This window comes from Aulonocara stuartgranti, assembly GCF_965226115.1.
Source record: "Aulonocara stuartgranti genome assembly, chromosome: 16".
Lineage (NCBI taxonomy): Eukaryota > Metazoa > Chordata > Actinopteri > Cichliformes > Cichlidae > Aulonocara > Aulonocara stuartgranti.
Window position 1 is genome coordinate 24,985,980 of NC_138952.1, and position 21,180 is coordinate 25,007,159.

Consider the following 21,180-nt stretch of genomic DNA (forward strand, 5'->3'; position numbering starts at 1 on the left):
ATCACGCGGACTGGGAAATGTTTCACGTGGCCGCCAGAGACATTGATGAATACACAGACTCAGTCTGTGGATTTATCAGGAAATGCGTGGAAGATGTCGTCCCATCCAGAACAGTCAAATCCTTCCCAAATCAAAAACCCTGGATTAACGGAGATGTTCGCGCGGCACTGGCGGCACGGAACACCGCCTTTGCCTCCGCGAACACATCGGACTACAAACACGCACATTACCAACTCCGGAAGACGATCAAAGCAGCCAAACGTGAGTACAGGGACAGGGTGGAGCAACAGTTTGACAACCCTCGGAGTATGTGGCAGGGACTAAACACGATCACAGACTTTAGAGGGAAAACCAGCACACCGCAGACCACGGCCTCTCTGTGTGAGGATCTAAACGTATTCTACGCTAGATTCGACACAGCGAACACCATGAGACCGGACAGTGTGCGCACCGCGGATGACGTCAGTGCGCACACTGTGTCTGAGGAGGATGTGCGGAAGTGCTTCAGGAAGGTGAACGCACGCAAAGCTACTGGTCCGGACGGGATTCCCGGCCGCGTCCTCAGGTCATGCGCGGCTCAGCTGGCTGGAGTGTTCACGCACATCTTCAACCTTTCCCTCTCTCCGTCTGTAGTCCCAGCCTGCTTCAAAATGGCCACCATCGTCCCTGTACCCAAATCCTCCACCATCTCCTCATTGAACGACTGGCGACCTGTAGCCCTGACCCCCATCGTAAGCAAATGCTTCGAGAAGCTGGTCAGGGACTTCATCTGCTCTGCACTACCCGACTCACTGGACCCTCTACAGTTCGCACACCGCCACAACAGGTCCACTGATGATGCCATAGCCCTGACACTACACACTGCCCTGTCACACCTGGAGAAGAGAGACACGTATGTGAGGATGCTGTTTGTAGATTACAGCTCAGCATTCAATACCATCGTTCCCTCGAAGCTGGACAGGAAACTGCAGGATCTAGGACTGAGCAGCTCCCTCTGCAGCTGGATCCTTAGCTTCCTGTCTGACAGACGCCAGGTGGTCAGACTGGGCAGCATCACCTCATCCCCCATCACACTGAACACTGGTGCTCCACAGGGGTGTGTACTGAGCCCCCTCCTGTACTCACTCTACACCTACGACTGCACAGCCACTAACAGCTCCAACATCATTGTGAAGTTTGCGGACGACACTACAGTGGTGGGTCTTATCACCAACGGTGATGAGACGGCTTACAGGGAGGAGGTCAGCACCCTGACCCACTGGTGTCAAGACAACCATCTCACCCTCAACGTCGCAAAGACAAAGGAGTTGATAGTGGACTTCCGGAGGTGCAGAGAAGTACACACCCCCATCACCATCAACGGCGCTGCTGTGGAGAGAGTGAGCAGCTTCCGGTTCCTTGGTGTACATCTGGCTGAGGATCTTACGTGGTCAGTACACACAAACAAAACAGTGAAGAAGGCGCAGCAGCGCCTCTTCTTTCTCAGGAGACTGAAAAGATTCGGCATGAGCCCCCGCATCCTCAGGACCTTCTATCACTGTGCCATTGAGAGCATCCTCACTGGATGCATCACCACCTGGTATGGCAACAGCACCGCCTACAACTGCAAAGCTCTCCAGCGAGTAGTGCGGTGCTCTGAACGGATAATTGGAGGTGAGCTTCCCTCCCTCCAAGACATCTACAGGAAGCGCTGCCTGAGGAAAGCGGGGAGGATCATCAAGGACTCCAGTCACCCCAGCCATAAACTGTTCAGACTGCTTCCATCAGGAAGGAGGTTCTGCAGCATCCGGTCCCGAACCAGCAGACTGAGAGAGAGCTTTTTCCATCAGGCCATCAGACTGCTGAACACGTCATAGACACCTCAGCTTCACTACTGGAACTTCAACATTATGCACTCCATACTGTATATAAATGCCACTTGTTTTGCACATATTCAACTCTGTATATTTTATATATTTTATTATTATTATTATTATTATTATTTTTTATTTTTTTTATTTTTTATTTTTTTTACTATTTAATTTGTAAAAATGTGTGTATACACACACACACACACACACACACACACACACACACACACACACACACGTAGGAAAATATTTAGTATACACATCCAGAAATGCATATACTATTATATATTGTACATATATTTATTAGTTTCAGGTTGGCCATTCTTGTATTTTGCTCGTTTGTGTTGTTGTGTTTGCACATCTCTGTTGCTTGTGGGGCTCGCACACAAGAATTTCACTCGCATGTGCTGTGCCAGTGTGCCTGCACATGTGATGTGACAATAAAAGTGATTTGATTTGATTTGATTTGACCTCCAGGAGCAGCTTGTCAGCCTACACCTAGAACATAGATTGAATACCCACCTCACAGTGGTTATGGATGGATTAAAAGGCATCTTTTAGATCTAATATAGGCTTATATCAATATAGCATTTAACTGTATTATGTGTTTGAAAAAAGCAACTTGAACACATGTAAGATTTATAAAATCAAGCTACATATTTAATAATTTTATTGATATTAGATTTTCAAAAACCTGGATCCAATGTGAAGATGCTCTGATGTCCACTGGCTTCATAATTTGACCATAAAATGTATCAAAATCAGTATGTTTTTAATATCATATCCTGACTTTTTGTAGCTGGAAGTTGAGCATCCAAGGCAGAAGAAGGTGAAATTGGGACCTCTGAAACTGGGTCAGAAGATGAAAAAACAGGTGGTTCTAGTAAACCGCAGCAGTATCGACCTTTCTTGCACCCTAATGCTCAGCACAGATACACCAATTGATCAGAAGGTATGCAGACAGACAACGCAGGCAAGATATGCATAAACAGCAGTCCACTCGAGCAGCACTTCATGTCACCCTCTCTCCCAGGATCTGTGTTTCAGTCCAGAAGGTGAGCTGAAGCTGAAGTCTAGTGGCGGATCATGTAATGTTCAGATCCATTTCTCACCTCATCAGCGCATTCGTCCCTTCGTTGCTGAGCTGCAGGCAAAGTGTTTAGGCTTGATCCAACCCCTGCTGACCATCCAAGGCTCTTGCCAGGTACATAAATTTCACTGTGAAACAGATAATCTGTTTCTTTATGTGTCTTGATCAGCATCAGCTTCTAGGAGTAAATTGTCACATAAAATATTTTTTAATAAACCTTTCCTTCAGACTTCCTTTAAAAAAGTTCTGAATATAGACTGTATTACTAATATGAATTAAACTGAATGCCATGATCTTATAACAACGATTACCGTTAACATAATTCACAAAAAACTACCAGGGTGTTGAAGTTCAGCTGGACCAGGACTGCCTTTCCTTTGGAGCTGTGGTCCAGCACTGCCAGGTCAAGAAGAAGATTGTCATGACGAATACTGGCGACAGTAGTGCCAGGTAAGGTTAGACGCTACCAGCAAACAAATCTCCACACAGACACACAGTATTGTATTATTGCAATCAGGTGTCACATGCACAGGATTATATCCTCCTATTTGCTTTTTACTTTTCAATCCACCTTCTTACAGGTTTAACTGGAAAACAGAGGATTTTCCTGCAGAGTTGTCCATTGTGCCATTAAAAGGATTTATCAACCCAGGGATGGAAGTTTCCTTTCAAGTGACGTTTGCCCCTGTGGAGCTGCGTAACGACACAAGATATGAGAATCTGTCCTGCTTTGTGGAGGGTTCCTCCTCACCCATCACCTTTACTGTCACTGGCTCCTGCATCGCCACCTCCACCAGCAGAGAGGTTTGACTGAAGCACCTTTTCAGACAAATACAGTGTTGAGTAATATAGTAAACAAACAAAAAAAACCATCTGATTGATCATTGGATAGTTACTTGTTAAGAGCTATTTCAGGTTAACTGAATGCTTTTGAAGACCAGTGAGGATGAGAATGTGTCATATTTACATGATGCATGTATGTGATCTAACTTTTAAAAACCACTGACTTACATGTGTAAGTGATTATTTGTGCTATTGAGTTAAAAGTGAGAGACTTTGATCTTACCTTTCAGTATTCACATGCAGAGCAGCAGTGCTTTATGTATTCAGTAAACTAACGAATTCTGTTTCCATTTAATTATTTTAAATAACCACATGGCATAGTTTCAGGTTTCTAATACAAATCTGCTCACTCACATGGGACAGTGTTTCCAGTAACCAGTCAATAAATTCAATAAATTTGAAACCAGATGATGGCACAATAGTAAAGATGACTGTGAGTGTTTCAGATTGTAGGAATGGTTAGAGGTCAACATCAGGCAATGTGAAACATATATAAGAGTTTTTAAAAAATATTACTTGGCTTCAATGAGCTCTGTAACACTAATGTCTACAAGAAGTCTATCTAGAGATTGAGTTGAAGGTAATCTAATTTTTTACCATGACACAGGAATTAATTTCTCATATCAGCAGATGTAGCTCAGATGTGGGAAGATTATGTTTTGACATCAGAAGTTTAAACTTCACACATCATCTGTTCTTTGTAATGTCAGCGCCTTTGAGCCATCTGTCACTGAACTGTTGCTGCCCTCTCTCTGTGTGCAGGTGGTGAATTTTGTTTGCCCAGTTCGTGGCTCTCACACTCAGACCCTGTCTGTGCTCAACCCCACAAACCAGGGTTACAGCATCGCACCTGTCATTGAGGGTGAGCACTGGAGTGCAGCACTCTCTGTGAACTTCGAGCCCCACCAGAACACGGCATTCACGATCACCTACCGACCTATGACCATGACTACATCTGGAAAGAAACATCAGGTAGAGGAGCAGTGCCATTTTAGTGGCACTGAGTTAAATATGAAATGCATGTAGATACGATTGATTGATTAAATGGATTTAATCCCTGAAAATTGTACATTTGTCCTTCCTTTTGCACAGGGATCAGTCTTTTTTGCTTTTCCCGATGGGACAGGCATGCTGTACTCCTTGCAGGGAACTGCTGATCCTCCTAAAGCAGAGGACACTATTGTGCACGAGCTGCCGGCAAAAACTAGCCACACTGTGCTGCTCCCTGTGCACAACTGGCTCTCTAGGCAACAGCGGTAAAACACTTAAGACCACATTTACTAATCGGGGTAAAAACGCTGAAAGGTGTGGTTATATTTATGGGGAAGTTGCACTGTTTTCTAAGCACAGGCACAGTCAGTTCACTTTAATATGACATGCTGAATCAGCAAGGTTAGCACAAGGTCAAGAGATGATATTCAGCTAATTTACTAACAGGAGAAGTTTGTTAATGGAACCACCAAATATTGTTTATTTATGTGTAATAAAACTTTATTAAGGAAAAAAGTGTTTTTGCAGGTTAATAATGTAATTGCATTGATCAGAACAAACACAAACAACCGCTTCAAACTAACAAACAAATACAAAACATCAAAATAAGAAATGGGCTGCTATTAAAACTTCTCGAGGCATGATTACTGTCAGGATAAGGTCCAAATTCAGCATCATCATCCTTGCATTATCTTTTTTCTTCAGCCATATTTGTTGAAATTCCTGCCACAGAAGCCACAGAATGTTGAAAAGAACCTAATGCCAAAAACTGAAATTTAAGTTTTGTTGCTGCTGATATTGTGTGTCTCCTTTAGTTTGGAGGTCCCAGGTGGCTTGGTATAAGTTTTTATCACATCTTTGTCTGGATTTCCAAATAAAGTGACACGAGTGCAGAAACGTCTCCTAAATCTCTGCAGCAGTAACTGACACATTCAAGTGTAAAAAATAATGTTTTTTTTCTCCTACTTTAAATTGCATGTTGCCATTGTTAAAAATCCATCCATCCATCTTCATCCGCTTTATCCGAGGCCGGGTCGCGGGGGCAGCAGCCTAAGCAAAGAGGCGCAGACCTCCCTCTCCCCAGCCACCTCCTCCAGCTTATCTGGGGGAACACCAAGGCGTTCCCAGGCCAGCCGAGAGATATAATCTCTCCAGCGTGTCCTGGGTCTGCCCCGGGGTCTCCTCCCGGTGGGACATGCCTGGAACACCTCACCCAGGAGGCGCCCAGGGGGCATCCTTGTCAGATGCCCGAACCACCTCAGCTGGCTCCTTTCGATGTGGAGCAGCAGCTGCTCTACTCTGAGCCCCTCCTGGATGGCCGAACTTCTCACCCTATCTCTAAGGGAGAGGCCAGCCACCCTTCGGAGGAAGCTCATTTAAATCATTTGTTAAAAATCTGTTATTAAATATTTAGCAGCAAAATATACCACTGTCTTTACCAGCTATTTTTTTTTTTAAAATATGTGTATGCTGACCCAGAGATAAAAACTGTAGCTGGGTAAAGTGGAAATCGAAAATTTTAATATTCTAGCACTTTAATAAAAAGTGGAGGGAATGATCTCAGTCATGTCATGAATGTTCTCATCTGTGTTCTCAGGTTCCTTGTGCAGCTAGAGATAGTGAAGCCTGATAAACCAGATGCTACAGTGTCCCTCAGGGGCATCAAGTTCATCGATGTCCCCGCCCATGCTAACAGGGACTATGAAATGTCTTTCTTTACATATACAGAGGGACAGTTTAACACCAAGGTTTGATCAAACATTACACATTTCCAGATCTGAACTGACATTTGTTACCCATCATGACATCATTTAATCTTTTTCTTCAGGTGACATTCCGTCACCATGAGACAGGTGAGTACTTGTTCTACCTCGTTACCTTCAAAGCCACGTCTCCAGGAGTCCTGTCCACCATAGAGTTAGTGACACCAGTTCGCCGGGTGGCCTCAGCCACCGTTCAAGTAGAGAACCCCCTGACCACAGCTTCCTGCCTCACCACTGAGTGTAAAAGCCGTGATATCATTGTCCCACCTCAGCACACGGTGCCAGGCCAGTCCAAGGTGAATACTGAATGCGTCTTCCATCATACTTGGAAAACAAACAAACAAAACCCCTAACTGTGTTTCCATAAACAAACTCTAATAGGCACTGTCTGTGAATGTCTGCCTTTCCTTTTAGGGTGTTTTGCCTTTCGAGTACAAGCCTCTGCAAGCAGGCGAGTCTACAGCACGGCTAACTTTGTTCAGCAGTGAGCTGGGCCACTTCCACTATGATCTGCTTCTCAGAGCTCTGCCTCCAGCACCAGAGAAAACCGTGCACTTTAACGCTTTACTGGGCCGTAGCCACACCGTCACTGTAAAGTTTATCAACTATGCCCGCTTCAAAACCACGTACTTCTGTAAGGTAAAAACAAAACAAAGAAGAAGAAATAGCTCTCTTCTGTCTTTGTATACGTTCATGCTAGGATGACTTTATATGCATTCAGTGTCAGCCTTCATCACTTCTTAAGACACCTTTTTATGTGTTCTTTATAATTTGTCAACACACAACTCTGTGTGTATCTTTCTGTCAGTTTTAAACAGAAATTTTCTCATGTTGTCTCTCTCCTCCAGACTGATTACCCAGACTTTATCGTGGACAAGAGTGTGAGTGTAACTCCGGGTTTCCACGTGGGCTCAGAGGCCAGCGTGGATGTCTGTTTTGAGCCTTCTCAGCTGGGAGAAGTGAAAGGCCAGCTCAGCCTGTCTTCAGGAGTTGGTGGAGAATACATATTTCCCTTACATGGGTTATGCTTGCCCCCCCAGTCTCAGGGCCCATTCAGCATTAAAGCTGGTGGGAACATCATCATCCCCTTCAAGAATGTGTTCCTGCAAACCACAGCTTTCTCTTTTCTGGTAAAGACCAAGTAGAATTTGTGAAAATGGGCACAGTGAGAAAACCAGACCAAGCGTTGGCGTAAAGCTAAAAATGTCTTATTGACATAACATTAAGTGATTTCCAACATACTAATTCAAACACATCAAAAAAAAGTCAATGTTATTAAAAACAGGGATGTTTTACTGAGGAGTATTTACACTGTGTTCACTGTGACACCATGAAACATTAAATTTGGCCTGGAACAGATGGCAGAATTGTGCAACTCTGTTGTGCAACCCTATGTTTCAACAGATTTGACTCTTGCTTCTCTCTGATACAACTTTCACTTTAGCAATTTTTTTTAGCATTGATAAATGCTTCAGTTTATGTGCTTCACTTAATAGTGCAGCTTATTTTGATTTTATGTAACCTGAACCCTGTTTATGCCTATAGGTTGACAACCACCATTTTATAGTCAAAGGAGGGGGAAGCATCAAATCCAAAGAGATTCAGAACATCCAGGTGTCCTTTGAGGCTCCTCCAGATGGCTCTCCAGGACCGTGGTTTGGCACCTTGACCATCTCCAGTCAGAGCTCTGAGGGCCACAGGAAGCCCTACTCATGGGTCTATTACCTGAAGGGCCACCGCCCCGAGTCATTATAGAAACATGCAAATATAGAAAGACAGAGATGCCAACATGAGTACAATGAAAAAGGCATTGATTGCCAGATTGTACGATGGTCCAGTTGCATATGCTGACAAGTGACTTATCTGAAGCTTCATTAAGATTTTATTGCCAAAATCTAGAATATCTCCTTGTGTAGTGTGTGATTCAAGTAATTAGCTGACAAACCTGTCAATAAATATTTAACAACTGACTGAATAAATTCTGCAAAGAAAACTCGGAGATGCCTGTTACTGCACACACATGGGGGGAATCATGAGTTCATTTGAACAGTATATGTGGTCCATTGATAGGTCCAGTTAGATCACTTGACTTCCTTTTTGTATCATAATGACCCATATGTTAACTTTTCACCTAAGTGAATTCATCCAAACTGGCCTGTTTGCTGTTAGACTCATGGCACATTATGTGGAAACTAGCTATACAGCAGTAACTTTCTTATTATCCAAAGTTAGAGCTATCACATCACACATGGTGAGGAGCTGCAGTGTATATGCAAAATTCACTCTTTTTACTTCTTAAGGAAAAACACTTTGATACAACCTTTGTCAGACTGTTCCGGTGGCCCACTCTTCCTCTTTTCATGGTGGAAAGAACAAACTTAATTAATTAAACCAAAGTGCACATAAGATGTGATTTACAGACTTGTGCTTAATCATTTATTAATCATAAACAATCAGCCCAGCTTTACTGCTTGCAACAACAAGCCAGAAAAAAAAAAACCACACAAAACAAAAATGCAATATCCCTGCATTGCAGCAAGTCACATGGTACAGTTGTAGCAAAAAGTTTTGAGAATGACACAAATATTGGTTTTCACAAAGTTTGCTGCTTTTTGTTTTTATGATAGCAATTTGCTTATAATGCAAAACGTTTAGAAGAGTGATCAGATGAATTGAAAAGTCCTTCTTTGCCATGAAAATGAACTTAATCCCAAAAAACCCATTTCCACTGCATTTCATTGCTGCCATAAAAGGACCTGTTGACTGAGGACAATATCCTGACATCAGTATAACTACTAACATATTGTGACAACTTCTGATTATCCATAAACATATGACTAATATGCGGTGAGCCAGAGAATCTGCTGTAGTTCTGCTTTGGCCACTGGTTCTCTTAAAATGTAAAATTAACTGATATATCAGAAAAGGCAGTCAGCAGTTGGACCTCAGTTCATGTGCTAAATTATGTTTTCTTTTTTTACAACAGGAAGTAAATCTATTTATAAAAGTGAACAGTATATAGCTATAGCTACAACTCAGCACTGCAATGCTTTAGCTAAATAGGTATTCAGAGAGGAATAAAACAAAAATAAAATAATAAATGATAAAGGATCAGGAGTGGGTATTATGGTATTTTTTCACAGACCCACGGCAGAGAATTCCTGCATGAAACATCATTCCAAGTGCTGTCAGATGTCCTGATATGAGCACAGTCCTCTTCACCCCACCGTGGGTCTCCACTGCCATTATCAGGTTGGTCATCTGCCCAGTACCTGACAGATCAGTGAGCACAATTATTATCTTTGAGAAAATAATTAGTTCTGAAACATTTATAAAAGCAAGAAAAGGATGAAAAGATTTTTATAACATCAAAGATTACAGATGATAAAATCAGTTTCCTGGCTTGATTAATTCACTGAATTTACGGATCTACAAACTCTGTAGCTGTTAAGAACAAATTGCAACAAAATGCAAAACAAAACTTGGTGAAAAAAAAATAAGCTACTCTGTGTTTTTTGTTTGTTTGTTTGTTTTTCCCTGTCAGGAGATGATGGTAGTGTTGGCTGGTGTCTCCTATATGTGGTTTTATTTCTGTTATTCATTTTTAACTGTGTGGTTAACACATTTGACTTACACAAATAATATCCCCAGTTTAATTCCAGGAGACAATTAACCAGGTTAAAATCTGTGCTAAATCAAAACCCTGTGTTTTCACCTGCTGTGGTAACCCCATGGGAAATAAGGAAGCAGCTAAAAGTACATTCTTCATTCTAAAATGCTTAGTTAATATCATGTATGACCACCATAAGGCTATCAAAATAAGTCAATTTTTATGATTTTCAGCGATTGACATCTAAGTCTATTAGTGAGTTTATTTGTGAGCAGCATGTATTATAAATATAATTAATATAATCTGCCAAAATGACAGCTTACTTCAGATTAAGAGGAGTTCCGTCTACCCATTTCCATTTTCCCTCTTCTTCTATATCATGTAAACCAATCCAAGTCGATGTTTTGGTGAGCCTAGTAAGGTACTCCTGTTCAGAAAGAACAAAAACATGAATTCCCATTTGGGAATTTAGTTTATTTAGTTTATACATACACTTTAATGAAATTTGCAGATTGTCTTGGTGGAGTTTAATAAACTCAGCCGTCTGCTCTTTGCTCCCTAAAATATAACACTGGACACTGGAGTAAAATCTCTACCATCTCACACTTCTCTTTAATCAGTTATCTGTTTGACGTTTATTCAGTTGTGTGAAAACTTTAATCTCAGCCAAACCAATTTACTCACAAACAAAACACTGAAAAAAGCCAAACAATAACATTTTGAAGTTAACTAAGTGACTTATATATCATGTTTAACCTGAGTAGCGAAAGACCGCAGGGGGTTTGACAACAATGTGCTGGGAGTTCGCTGCTTTGGCCGGCTCTAGTGAGCCATTCATCTCCTCCTTTGGCCAGCTTATTATCCCTGCAGGGTACCTGATAACAGGCAGGGCATAGGTGTTGACAGCCCGGATCTTATTCTTACCTTTCAGCTGACTCCTCGGGACTTGCCTGGTACTTGGTGGTTGCAACTTTCCTAGTGTTCTCCTTATGGTTCCCATTTGCCCTTGAGTACCCCAGCTACAAGTACCTGTTGTTGCCTTCTTGTAGTTTGATCCCTTCAGTTCTACTTTCCCTCTCTTCGTTATCATCCAACTACACTTCTCCAGTCCAAACAACATTCCGATGTCATTGCTGTATATCCTGGTGGTGTGGATCAGCGAATCTCTGTCACATTCACTCTTGGCATACAGCTTGATGTCATCCACGTAGAGGAGGTGGCTGACGATTGGCCCATTCTGTAGTCAGTATCCGTAGCCAATCTTGTCAGTGATCTCACTGAGCGGTTTCAGGCCTATGCAGAACAGCAGTGGAGACAGTGCATCTCCTTGGTAGAACCTGCACTTCATGGTGACTTGTGCTATGGGCTTGAAGTTGGCCTCTAATGTATGGGCTTTAGTGTTGTACGCCACATACACATTGAGTTCCTGATGACGGCTCTTAGGGTCCTGTTGATTTTGTATAGTTCTAGGCATTCCAGGAACCCAGGTGTGGGGCATCTATCCAGGCAGCGCACAGGTTGCTGAGCCTAGTCTTGCTGTCTCAGACAACTGCTCGGTCTACCAGTAGCCTCCTTTCTGTGCCCCGCTCATGTAATGAACCATAGCTTACCCACTACGATGCTTGACAAAAGCTCCCATTTGGTACCAAGGCTAGGACCAGTCCCTTCTTGGGGTATTTGGGGATCAGGACTCTCTGGCCTTCAGTCATCCATTCAGAGTGTCTCTCATTGACTCAGTGAATACTCAGCCCCTTCAGCCAGTAGGTGTGGCCATGGTGAAGTCTGGTGCTGTCTAACTCTTCACTGTGATGATTACTAGACCATGTTCAGGGCCTGTGATAATCACTGTGATGGTTAAATCACAGTGATGGGTACTGGACTTAGATGGATATCATCCATCTAAGATGGATATCATCCATCTAAGTTCAGGGAGCAGCCCACTTCTCATCAGAATGTTCTGGTACCTCAACACCTGACGCAGGCCTTGTTAATCCGGTCACGTCCGAGCCTGTATGGCTCCATATTTATCTTTTTTCGCTCATGTCTGTGGTAAGCTATACCATTATACTACACACACACTAGACTTCTTCCACAGTATCCAGAGTGAGATGGAGTAACAGCTGTTTCAGGGTTTAATAATTGCTGGGACATAAAAATATGTATAGTATGTTTGTTTTCTTTGCTGTAAAATGTCATTTTTCATAGTTTTTCTCCTGCTTTGACCCACCCTCTAGTTCTCATCTGAAGATGTATTTGCCAAAACAGCTCAATTGTAGTTAACAATTAAATTTACTATATAATCAATTATAACTGGCTGCAAAATAATTTCATATGTCAATTATTATAGGTCCGTCAGTATTTGGGAGCTGAATCTTCAGCCCTGCTGAAAGCCTAGATGGAAGCTTGTCAAGTAAAAGTGAAGAAAGGAGCATAAACGAGACGCGCAGCATACAGGAGACCGCAAAGCTGAGAGCAGAATTGATCAAATTAGGAGCTAAAATAAAAGACTGAAGTGATAGCTGTTTTTATTTTCAGCAATTTTCCATTTTTAAGGACAAAAGGTTTCAAACTTGTCCACGCCTTAAACCTCATGTGTGTTTAATCTAGTAGTAGCAAATGCGTAAAAATAAGGGATTTATGAGGACACTGAATAAAAAATTGCTTCCTTGAAAACAACATTTACAATTTAGTATTGAATGAAAATAATCTATATACAAAGTGTCTTTGAACAGCAGAATCTTAGCTGGAAGCTCACAAAACCATTTCAACAACCACCACACCGCTAAAACTAGACATCTCACAAATTCCAAAAATGCAGGTTTCATCACACTCAGAAGTAATGAATGAGGGGTACGAATATGAATATTCGTGTATAAACACAGTAAAACACATACATAGGAACTGTACCTGTTCTTTAGCGCAATCAATAACCACCAGATCTGCTCCTCTGTCTCTGCAGTCCCTTCTGGCTGCATCCCAGGAATCAGAGCTTCCAGAGAGGAGATAGCAGCTATAGCTGAAATTACTCCATCCTGCAGGACATTGTATAACTAGAAGAAATTAAAAACAAGTAATATTTCAGTAAGGTTAATGAAAAATATTTAATGAACCTTACAACAATGCTCATTTGATCTGTTTAATTAGATTTATCTATAGTTTATTCACCTCCTGACTTTTATATTTGTTTGCCTGTGTATATTTACTATGGTGACAGTTTTTGTACTTAATCTATTTTAGGGCTGCAACCAATATTTTAATAATCAGTTATTCCATTCAGTAATCAGATAAAAAGTACTTTTTTCTTATTAATGGGCAATAATAAATGTTCAAAAGAAAAAAATCACAAGTCTTTTAAAATGAACTCATCATCAGTTTATATTTTAGAAATTGCTGTTGCAACTCTTTCATGTATTTACAGGCCACATTAAAAAAATTCTTAGATGCAAAAATAAATATATGATGTCAAGTGCAGTAGTGCCCAATGAAATAATACAGCCTAAACTAATCATTCCAAGGTTTTAAACATTATTAGGAGACAAAAAACAAACAAGCAAAAAGTATTTTATCTCCTGGATGAGGTGTTTTTGTGTAAGTGTTTTTGTGCCTGTGTCTGTGTGCTTTAGTTTTCTAGTAAATGTGTTGTTGTAAGCCTTTAGAGGAGCATGTGGGAGTTGCAATGAAGAAACGAGAGCATATCAGTGTTCTGATATTTGCCTTGTGCATTTTTTTACTAGCCTACAAAAGAAAAAAATTGAACAGAGTTTTTTTTATATTATTTGACTTTAAATCTGAAAATGACGTTATAAAAGCATCTTCTATTCACGTCAGAGTTAGCTAAATACATGATTTTATGTTAGCCTCCCCCCACCTTAATGAAGAGGGTGAGCTCAGGCGGAGTGAAGAAAGCATGTTTGGTCTTGGTTTGTTGCATCCAAAACAGCAGCACTTGTGGCTAAAACTTTACTGGGAACCTGCCAGGAGTCCTTAATGAAGCCAGCTGTTCAACAAACTCCACCATGAAAAAAATTATTTGCAGCTGTTCTCATCTGACTTATTCGGTTTACACAGCAAAAATCTGCAATAAAGCTACATCGGACTAATAAAGGTAATAAAGTTAAAATATGCAGATGAACTGCTAGCTTAGCCTGATAGGATGGTTAGGTAGATTGCTTAAATCATCCTACTAATCTAAGGGTGAATCTAAGGTGGGAGGGGGGGGACATGGGGTGTACTAGAAAATATTTATTTCAAGTTTTTCCAAGCATTATCTTGCATATTTAGATTAATATCAAATATAAATAAATTAGATATTAATTCAGTTGTATTAATATATATAAAAAATACTTTTTTCCTTTTCTTCTATATTGATTATATATTACATATATCTATTATATATCTTTATATTTATTATCACTACATTATATTTCTCATGTTGGGTGATCAGTGTATTACAGCAACCAAAACAAAACAAAAACAACAACAACAACCCATGACTCAATACAATAAATACAGTTTCACAAAAAACACATTTTGAAAAGTTAAATGTTATACTGTGTCAATATCTATATCAATCAATATCAATCATTCCAAATCCAAATTAGAACTTTGGCACAACCATAAACTGTAAATAAAGAAGGGACGTCTCTGAAAAGTGAGGCCAATCCAAAAGTGCTTTAAATGCCTCTCTGAGAATTAGAAGGTGAAATATTGAATTTGATGTGTGCAGAAGAAAACAGTTTTCCATGTCAGACAAATATCTTGAAAGAAAAAAGATTATTATTATTATTATTATTATTATTATTATTATTATTATTATTAATAATAATAATAATAATAATAATAATGAAGGTCTGTGAAGAAGGTCTGTTATTATCAGTCTTCTGCAGGTTAACATCTCACTATTGTTGCTGTCTTTCCCAGAGTAAAAGTAAAAAAATTAAACTGCAATCTACCTAAGTTTTACGCAATATGCAAAATGCAGCTACAGTAACTGCTCCTAACTTCTAATAACTGGGTGAAACTGATAGAAGGTTGTGTTTAGAGACTCAGTGATTTGTGAATCTCTAAACAAACCTGTAGATCAGAAAGTGATGTCTCGGTGAAAAGATGCATCACAACTGAATCAAACATGACCACAGATGAAACAAGTAAAATAACAGTTAAAAAAAGATTTAAAGGATATTGAGATAAAAATAAGAATATGTAGTGTCAGTGTAAGGGCTATCAGCTTCCTTTTCAACTTCCTTAATGAAAATACATTAAGGATACTTGTTGTGGATTCAATCATTTTATAAGTCACTAAACACCATTAAATACATTTCACATATGTGTCGATGAAATACAGCCCTTAAATTATTTTAGTACCATTCAGATTTGTATATGTAAATTTGTGACAAGCATAAGGTACACTGCTGCACTGCAGCTTTATAGTGACAAGCAGTGATACGGATAATGGTTCATATGATATTTTCCTAATGACTGAAATTTGATTTTAAAAATGTGTTAAGTCAGAAGAAAATGATTACATCATTTGTTTGGAAAATGAATCACTACATTTCCGAGAAATCATGATCATATTTATTTTATTGTTTTACATTTAAAAAATTTTTTTCCTGGGGACTCTGTGACACCCCATTAAAGAGCCGTAGGCTGTGGATCTCTTAAGATCTCACTGTTGGGTTTGTAAGGCCATGTTACTCCTAAATTTCTATCTTGTTCAAAGAGAAGATGTAAAACAAAGTTCTAAGCTAATCACCCTTAGTGTTCTCCTTTTTTAAAAATAAGAATCGATAAAGAATCGTTAAACAGAATCGAAAATGAAATCGGAATCGTGAAAATCTTATCAATACCCATCCCTAGTCAGGGGTCAGTAACCTTTAACACCCAAAGAGCCACTTGGACCCGGTTTCCACGCAAAAGAAAACACTGGGAGCCGCAAATACTTTTTGACATCTAAAATGAAGATAACACTGTATATATTGTTTTTTTTTACCTTTATGCTTTGTGTGAACAACTAAAGTAAGTAAGTAAGTAAAGTTTATTTATTAACAGACAGGCAGTCACAAAGCGCTGTACACAAAATATTAACCCTCGTGTGGTGTTCATATTTTTGTTACTCAGCCAGTGTTCATAGGTCTGGTGGACCCGCTAGAGTTTTGGCTTTCCAAATTAACACTATCAAACAATTTTATGTTAAATTACTCAATAGATATTTACTTCATCCCAATTACAAGCCATATGAACAGCAAACATGGTTAATTTTTTCCCTTTACCTTTGTTAGATCACATTTATGAATTAATGTGCTTCTCGTTTTTTGTTTTTTTGTTTTTATAAAATGTTATAAAAAAAAAATCAGTTATAATCAAGTGGAGTGAGTGGAAAGACACAACACATTTACACGTGAAGCAACATGTTTCACAACTAAATGGGATCAGCTGCTCATCAATGGTGACATTAGGCCCAGATTTGTAAAACAGGTGGAGGTGGTGCACACACTTATCCCACACTGTCCTGATGGCAGCTAGCTTGTCTCTCTGCCGTCGAGCTGGTCTGTCGTCTCGGTTATCAAAACGGATAATCCTGGAAATTTTGTGGAAGTTTTCCAGAGACACTGATGCACGGAAAGGTTCTTGCCGGTTTCTGCATCCCACAGGGATTCTGTGGATTCCCCTTTGGACCTGAAAACTCCTGCAAGGATAAGAACCCCAAAGTAGGCCTTTGGGGTTCTTAGATGAATTTGGTCCATCTGCTTACACCTCTCTCCAAAAACACACCTTCCTTCTAGATTACTGCAATCCAGAATAATTTTCTGGATGGAATCTGGGATGAAAAGCTCAAATGAAGACTTGATGTCCTGCACATGAGTAACTGTCAGCCATGTTGGCCCTGGCTTATCCCAGTAACAGCTCTGCAGGGTGGCTCATTTCTTGGGCAAGAAGACCATTCAATTTCACCAGTTATTGACATCCATATTTCTTCACTTGCTGTCTGGTGGGCTTGTTCTGGTCCTAGAGCTGGCTACAGATGGGGTACTCGTCTTTGTTTTGTTACTAAATGGTGCTCAACCTCATCCTCTTCTTCAAAGTCACTGTCAGACTCTGAATTTTCAGAAATGTGAAATATTCTGAAACCTCTTTGTCAACATCATCATCCGAAGCTCCTCTCTTCCAAAATCAATTGGATGGCCCTCGCAGCAGATAATCTTTTGCCATCTTGATCAGTTGTGATAAAGAACCACACTGGCAAAGTCTTTTTTATAGTATTATGCCCCTAATTTGCAGGTGGGACAGGGTATGAGAAAATAAAATTTGGATCCCTCAAGAAAGAGGGTAAAATGTGTGGGAATGTCAGAGCAGACGTGTTGATAGTTGAATTTTCAACAATGTTGCAACTTTGTGCAGGAGCAGGGGGGCGAAGAAAACACTATCAGCAGCACCAGAAAGGAGGAAGACAGAGTGTGGGAACACAGGACCTACACTTTCAACACTTTTATTAGACCTGGGTCCAGTGGACCCGAACACCTTGTATGTAATGTAAATGCGTGGGGGGAGGTACAGTATGAGGTCATTGAAAATTAGTTCAGATTTATGTTCTTCACAGAAAATAAGCCAAAGCCAATGAATTTCAGGTTGAAAAAATAATTAATTGTTTAATTTTTCTTTTGAAAGAAAACGGGTCTCACAGACCCGAACACCATACAAGGGTTAAAATAAACAATACAATCAATGGACATTATACACAATGTAAAAGATCAAATGTAAAGAATATAAAATACGTAGATCAACAAAAGGCTTGTTTGAACAGAAAAGTTTTTAACTGCTTTTTAAAAGAATCCACAGAGCAACTAAGGTGTGTGAAATCCATTAAGTTTTACAGAGAAAATCACATTTTGAACTCTTAAAGAAATATAACAAAAGGAAAGACACCCAGCTGAACTAAAATTATCCAGCAAACAAAAACTGTTGTGAGCCGCCACCCTTATATCACCTTTGGAGCCTTGAACTGACTTTTAAAAAGTAATTGGAAAAAAAGCACTATGCTGCTAAAAAAAATAGACATTTGCAAAATTCTGCCTAAATGTGTATTTTACCTGGTTAATGTGTGTGGCGGGGCGTGGTCTGCAGCGTCGCTGCAGGGGAGGCGGACGCTCCTGAGCGGCACCAGCAATCACGCCTCGCTGCCTTAAAGTCTGTGCTTTCTCTGCTGTTGTGTTTTCGGCCTGTGAGCTGAAAAGCTACAGCCAGCTGTATGCGTACAGCAACCGTGTGAAAAGTGGTCAATAAAGAGATGCTGAAAAGCATGTTCATGGAAACGTTGTCGGGTCTGCCGTGGTATGTTTACAATGGAACTTCTGCTCCTGAACCTCTGCGCACAGCATCTGCAAATCGGGGCTGTACGAAGTCACTTTCATCTTTACGCAGGACTATAAGTTGTCATCTGTGAGGCGTGAGCGGTTTTTGTTTTTAACATAGTTCACGGTGGAGAACAGCTGCCGACATAATGTGGATCCGAAGATCCATAATTGGCATATCTGGGGTTGAAAGTCTCGATAAATGCACAGCGTTTCTACAGGTATACCGACTTCTGCGAGTGTGACGCTTATTTTGAGCAATGAAAAATAATAAAATATAATTTAATTTTTATATTTCAATATCACAATAATCCAATTTAGAACTACAAGTTAAAAAAAAGAACTAAACACAAATAAAATACACTTCAGCTAAATACTTCGAATTTATTTTCCCAAACCACCTGGAGCCGCAGTACAAGGACAAAAGAGCCGCAGGTTGCCGACCCCTGGACTAGATGAATGAGGCATGTTGAAAAAAGTGCTTTGACTGCTCAAGCAGAGTAGAAAAGTGCTATATATAGATATATATCTTGAAATATATGAAGCTAAATTATCACAAAACCCATTAGATGTGTTCAAACTCTGAACCATAAAATTTGTATGTAAATGTGTGATGGTCAAGCAGAATGTTCTAAAGAAAAAAAATGTCTGACTTTAGATGGAATGACTGTAACTACCTATATTAAGGTCTATTTGTTGTAGACTCATTAATTTATAGATGTAACTACAATTTCTATAAAGGAATCAATTTCAGCATTTTTGTACTGGTTAGATTTTGTGATGCAGTCGGCAATGTTGCTACTACTGGGGTTAGGTTAATTGGTGAATCTAAATTGTTCATAGATGAGAATGTGAGTGTGAATGGTTGTGTGTTGTGTGTTTCTATGTGTTGGCCCAGCAATAGACTGGCCACCTGTCCAGGTTGTACCTTGCCTCTTGCACTATGGTAGCTGGGAAAGGCTCCAGTGACCCTGAATTGGATAAACGCAAGAGAATGGCTGGATGGAAATAAATTAAATTAAATATCATCCAGCAACTTTCTTGGGTTGACTTTATGAATTTCGAATAATTTCAGTGAGTGCAAAGTCTTGAAGAGCCACAATCCCAAATGACAATGCATATTTGGTCTCTTAAGCATTTAAGTTTAATTAATTTAAGTTAATTAAGTTTCTTCTCAGTGAGAGAAAAGGAGAACAGTATTTGCTAGAGAATTGAATCACTGTAAAGACAACGGTAAATAAAAGGACTCACTCAGAGAACTCAGAAGCACTTCAAGCTTTTTGAGATTTTCAGAGAAGTTGGCACGCAGCAGGTCTCTTTCCTCAGTCATGACGGCAAGTTTTTTACTCACAGTGGAGAGATTTGCATTCAGGCTGTCTCTTTCCTCAATCATAATAAAGTCTGAAATAAATAAATTAGGGCAGGCTTTTGAGACACAAAACATCTTGTGCATTCATACTTAGACTGCTTATGATTTATTTTAAACCATAAAACTTTGAACATTGCTTAGCTTGTCAAATATTAATTCAGCACTCAGTGGCAGTTTGAACAATTATTTATGAAGAATCAGACTCACAGTGGACACCATAAGTGACAAATCCAATAAGAAGTAAAACACCCAGCAGACTCCACAGCACAATAACACCTAAATAACGATTCTCCTTACGGCTCTTTGGACCTGAAAAGAGAAGAAAAAAAGACTGAATTATACAACAGTAACAACAGCTGTTAAAATAAATCTATCACTTCCTACCTGTGTGATGTGTTGACAGTTTTGGGTTGTCTTGTTCAGCAGATTCAGCACTGGCAGAAATTTCCTCCATTGCTCACAAGCAGGCAAACTATTTCCTAAATGGTGAGATCTGTAGCACTTGTAACCTCAAATTATCAGTAGTTTCAAGTTCTTCTTTTTTTGAACTTCTGAGGATGTCACACATTTCAGATGTTGATATGATTTTCACAGCACTAATTTACCAGTAAAAGTGGATCTGATCCTTTCTAAAGATAATTTTGTATATGATAGTCACATGAAAACTAATAAAAGTTAAATTTCTTTACGCAGTTTTTTTTAAGAACTTTAAAGTTTCAGATTTCAGATTCATATAAAGAAAATAATCAGAAAGTTAGCAATTAAAACTTTAGGCTCCTGCCTAAGACCTTTAAAGTTCTTATTTAGAAACTATATAGAAACATGCTAGATAGTATTTTTAATCAGTTTTTAAAGATGGATTATTTACTGTCATTGCTGCAGAGACATTTGTGTGATTAAAAATAACCTCAACACAAGAATGAGATAATAACGTTACACATGAAAGTGCTAAAAGGGGAGAATTTCTCTCCCTCTCGCTCTTGCTTTTTAAAACATCCAGAAGCTTGTATAAACATTATAATTTCTTGGAAACAGCACAAAAACAACAGGTCAGCTCCTAAAATTGTTAGATTAGCACAAGTGGAGAGTGGCAATTAGAAGACCTTTATCTGATTTTGCCTTTTATTGATAAACAGGTTGTGAGAATCCTATTTTTAACTACCAAGAGTGCCACTACCATGCTAATAGATGACAACACCCTCCATAAGCACAAATACATAAACATGGAGAGGGAAAAATAACAAATAGGTAGAAAAAAAAAAACAAGGAAAAAAGGCAACAAAAAGGACAGGGGGGAACATAGCAAGAACTAAA

At 39.6% G+C, this 21,180-nt stretch overlaps 2 protein-coding genes across 2 annotated transcripts in view; one reads left to right on the forward strand and one right to left on the reverse strand.

Annotated features, from left to right (window-relative positions):
- Positions 1 to 8,890, forward strand: part of hydin (HYDIN axonemal central pair apparatus protein) — a 54,904-nt gene extending 46,014 nt beyond the window's left edge. Inside the window, exons 83-93 of the mRNA XM_082507609.1 lie at positions 2,650 to 2,802; positions 2,884 to 3,054; positions 3,281 to 3,390; positions 3,522 to 3,744; positions 4,546 to 4,755; positions 4,876 to 5,039; positions 6,371 to 6,521; positions 6,602 to 6,832; positions 6,951 to 7,175; positions 7,385 to 7,666; positions 8,082 to 8,890. Of these exons, the coding sequence (XP_082363735.1) occupies positions 2,650 to 2,802; positions 2,884 to 3,054; positions 3,281 to 3,390; positions 3,522 to 3,744; positions 4,546 to 4,755; positions 4,876 to 5,039; positions 6,371 to 6,521; positions 6,602 to 6,832; positions 6,951 to 7,175; positions 7,385 to 7,666; positions 8,082 to 8,291 (2,130 nt within the window). The 3' untranslated portion in view covers positions 8,292 to 8,890. The remainder of the gene's footprint in view (positions 1 to 2,649; positions 2,803 to 2,883; positions 3,055 to 3,280; positions 3,391 to 3,521; positions 3,745 to 4,545; positions 4,756 to 4,875; positions 5,040 to 6,370; positions 6,522 to 6,601; positions 6,833 to 6,950; positions 7,176 to 7,384; positions 7,667 to 8,081) is intronic.
- Positions 8,891 to 8,975: 85 nt separating this feature from the next.
- LOC309691570 (C-type lectin domain family 4 member E-like) lies at positions 8,976 to 20,345 on the reverse strand. The gene is made up of 6 exons (XM_082509309.1): positions 20,251 to 20,345; positions 20,074 to 20,175; positions 19,749 to 19,898; positions 13,054 to 13,196; positions 10,470 to 10,573; positions 8,976 to 9,808 (listed from the first exon to the last, which is right to left on the reverse strand). Exons 1-6 carry the CDS (start codon positions 20,318 to 20,320, stop codon positions 9,661 to 9,663), a joined length of 717 nt encoding a protein of 238 aa, XP_082365435.1. The 5' UTR covers positions 20,321 to 20,345; the 3' UTR covers positions 8,976 to 9,660.
- Between the last annotated feature and the right edge of the window lie 835 nt (positions 20,346 to 21,180).

Bases quoted from the DNA above. Each gene is read 5' to 3' on its own strand.
- LOC309691570 (XM_082509309.1), bottom strand. From the start codon at position 20,320: ATGGAGGAAATTTCTGCCAGTGCTGAATCTGCTGAACAAGACAACCCA. The intron at 19,899-20,073 runs GTGAGTCTGATT...TATTTATTTCAG, and splicing joins TGTCACTTATGGTGTCCACT to ACTTTATTATGATTGAGGAA. The intron at 10,574-13,053 runs GTACAGTTCCTA...CTTTCTGAACAG, and splicing joins TTGATTGCGCTAAAGAACAG to GAGTACCTTACTAGGCTCAC.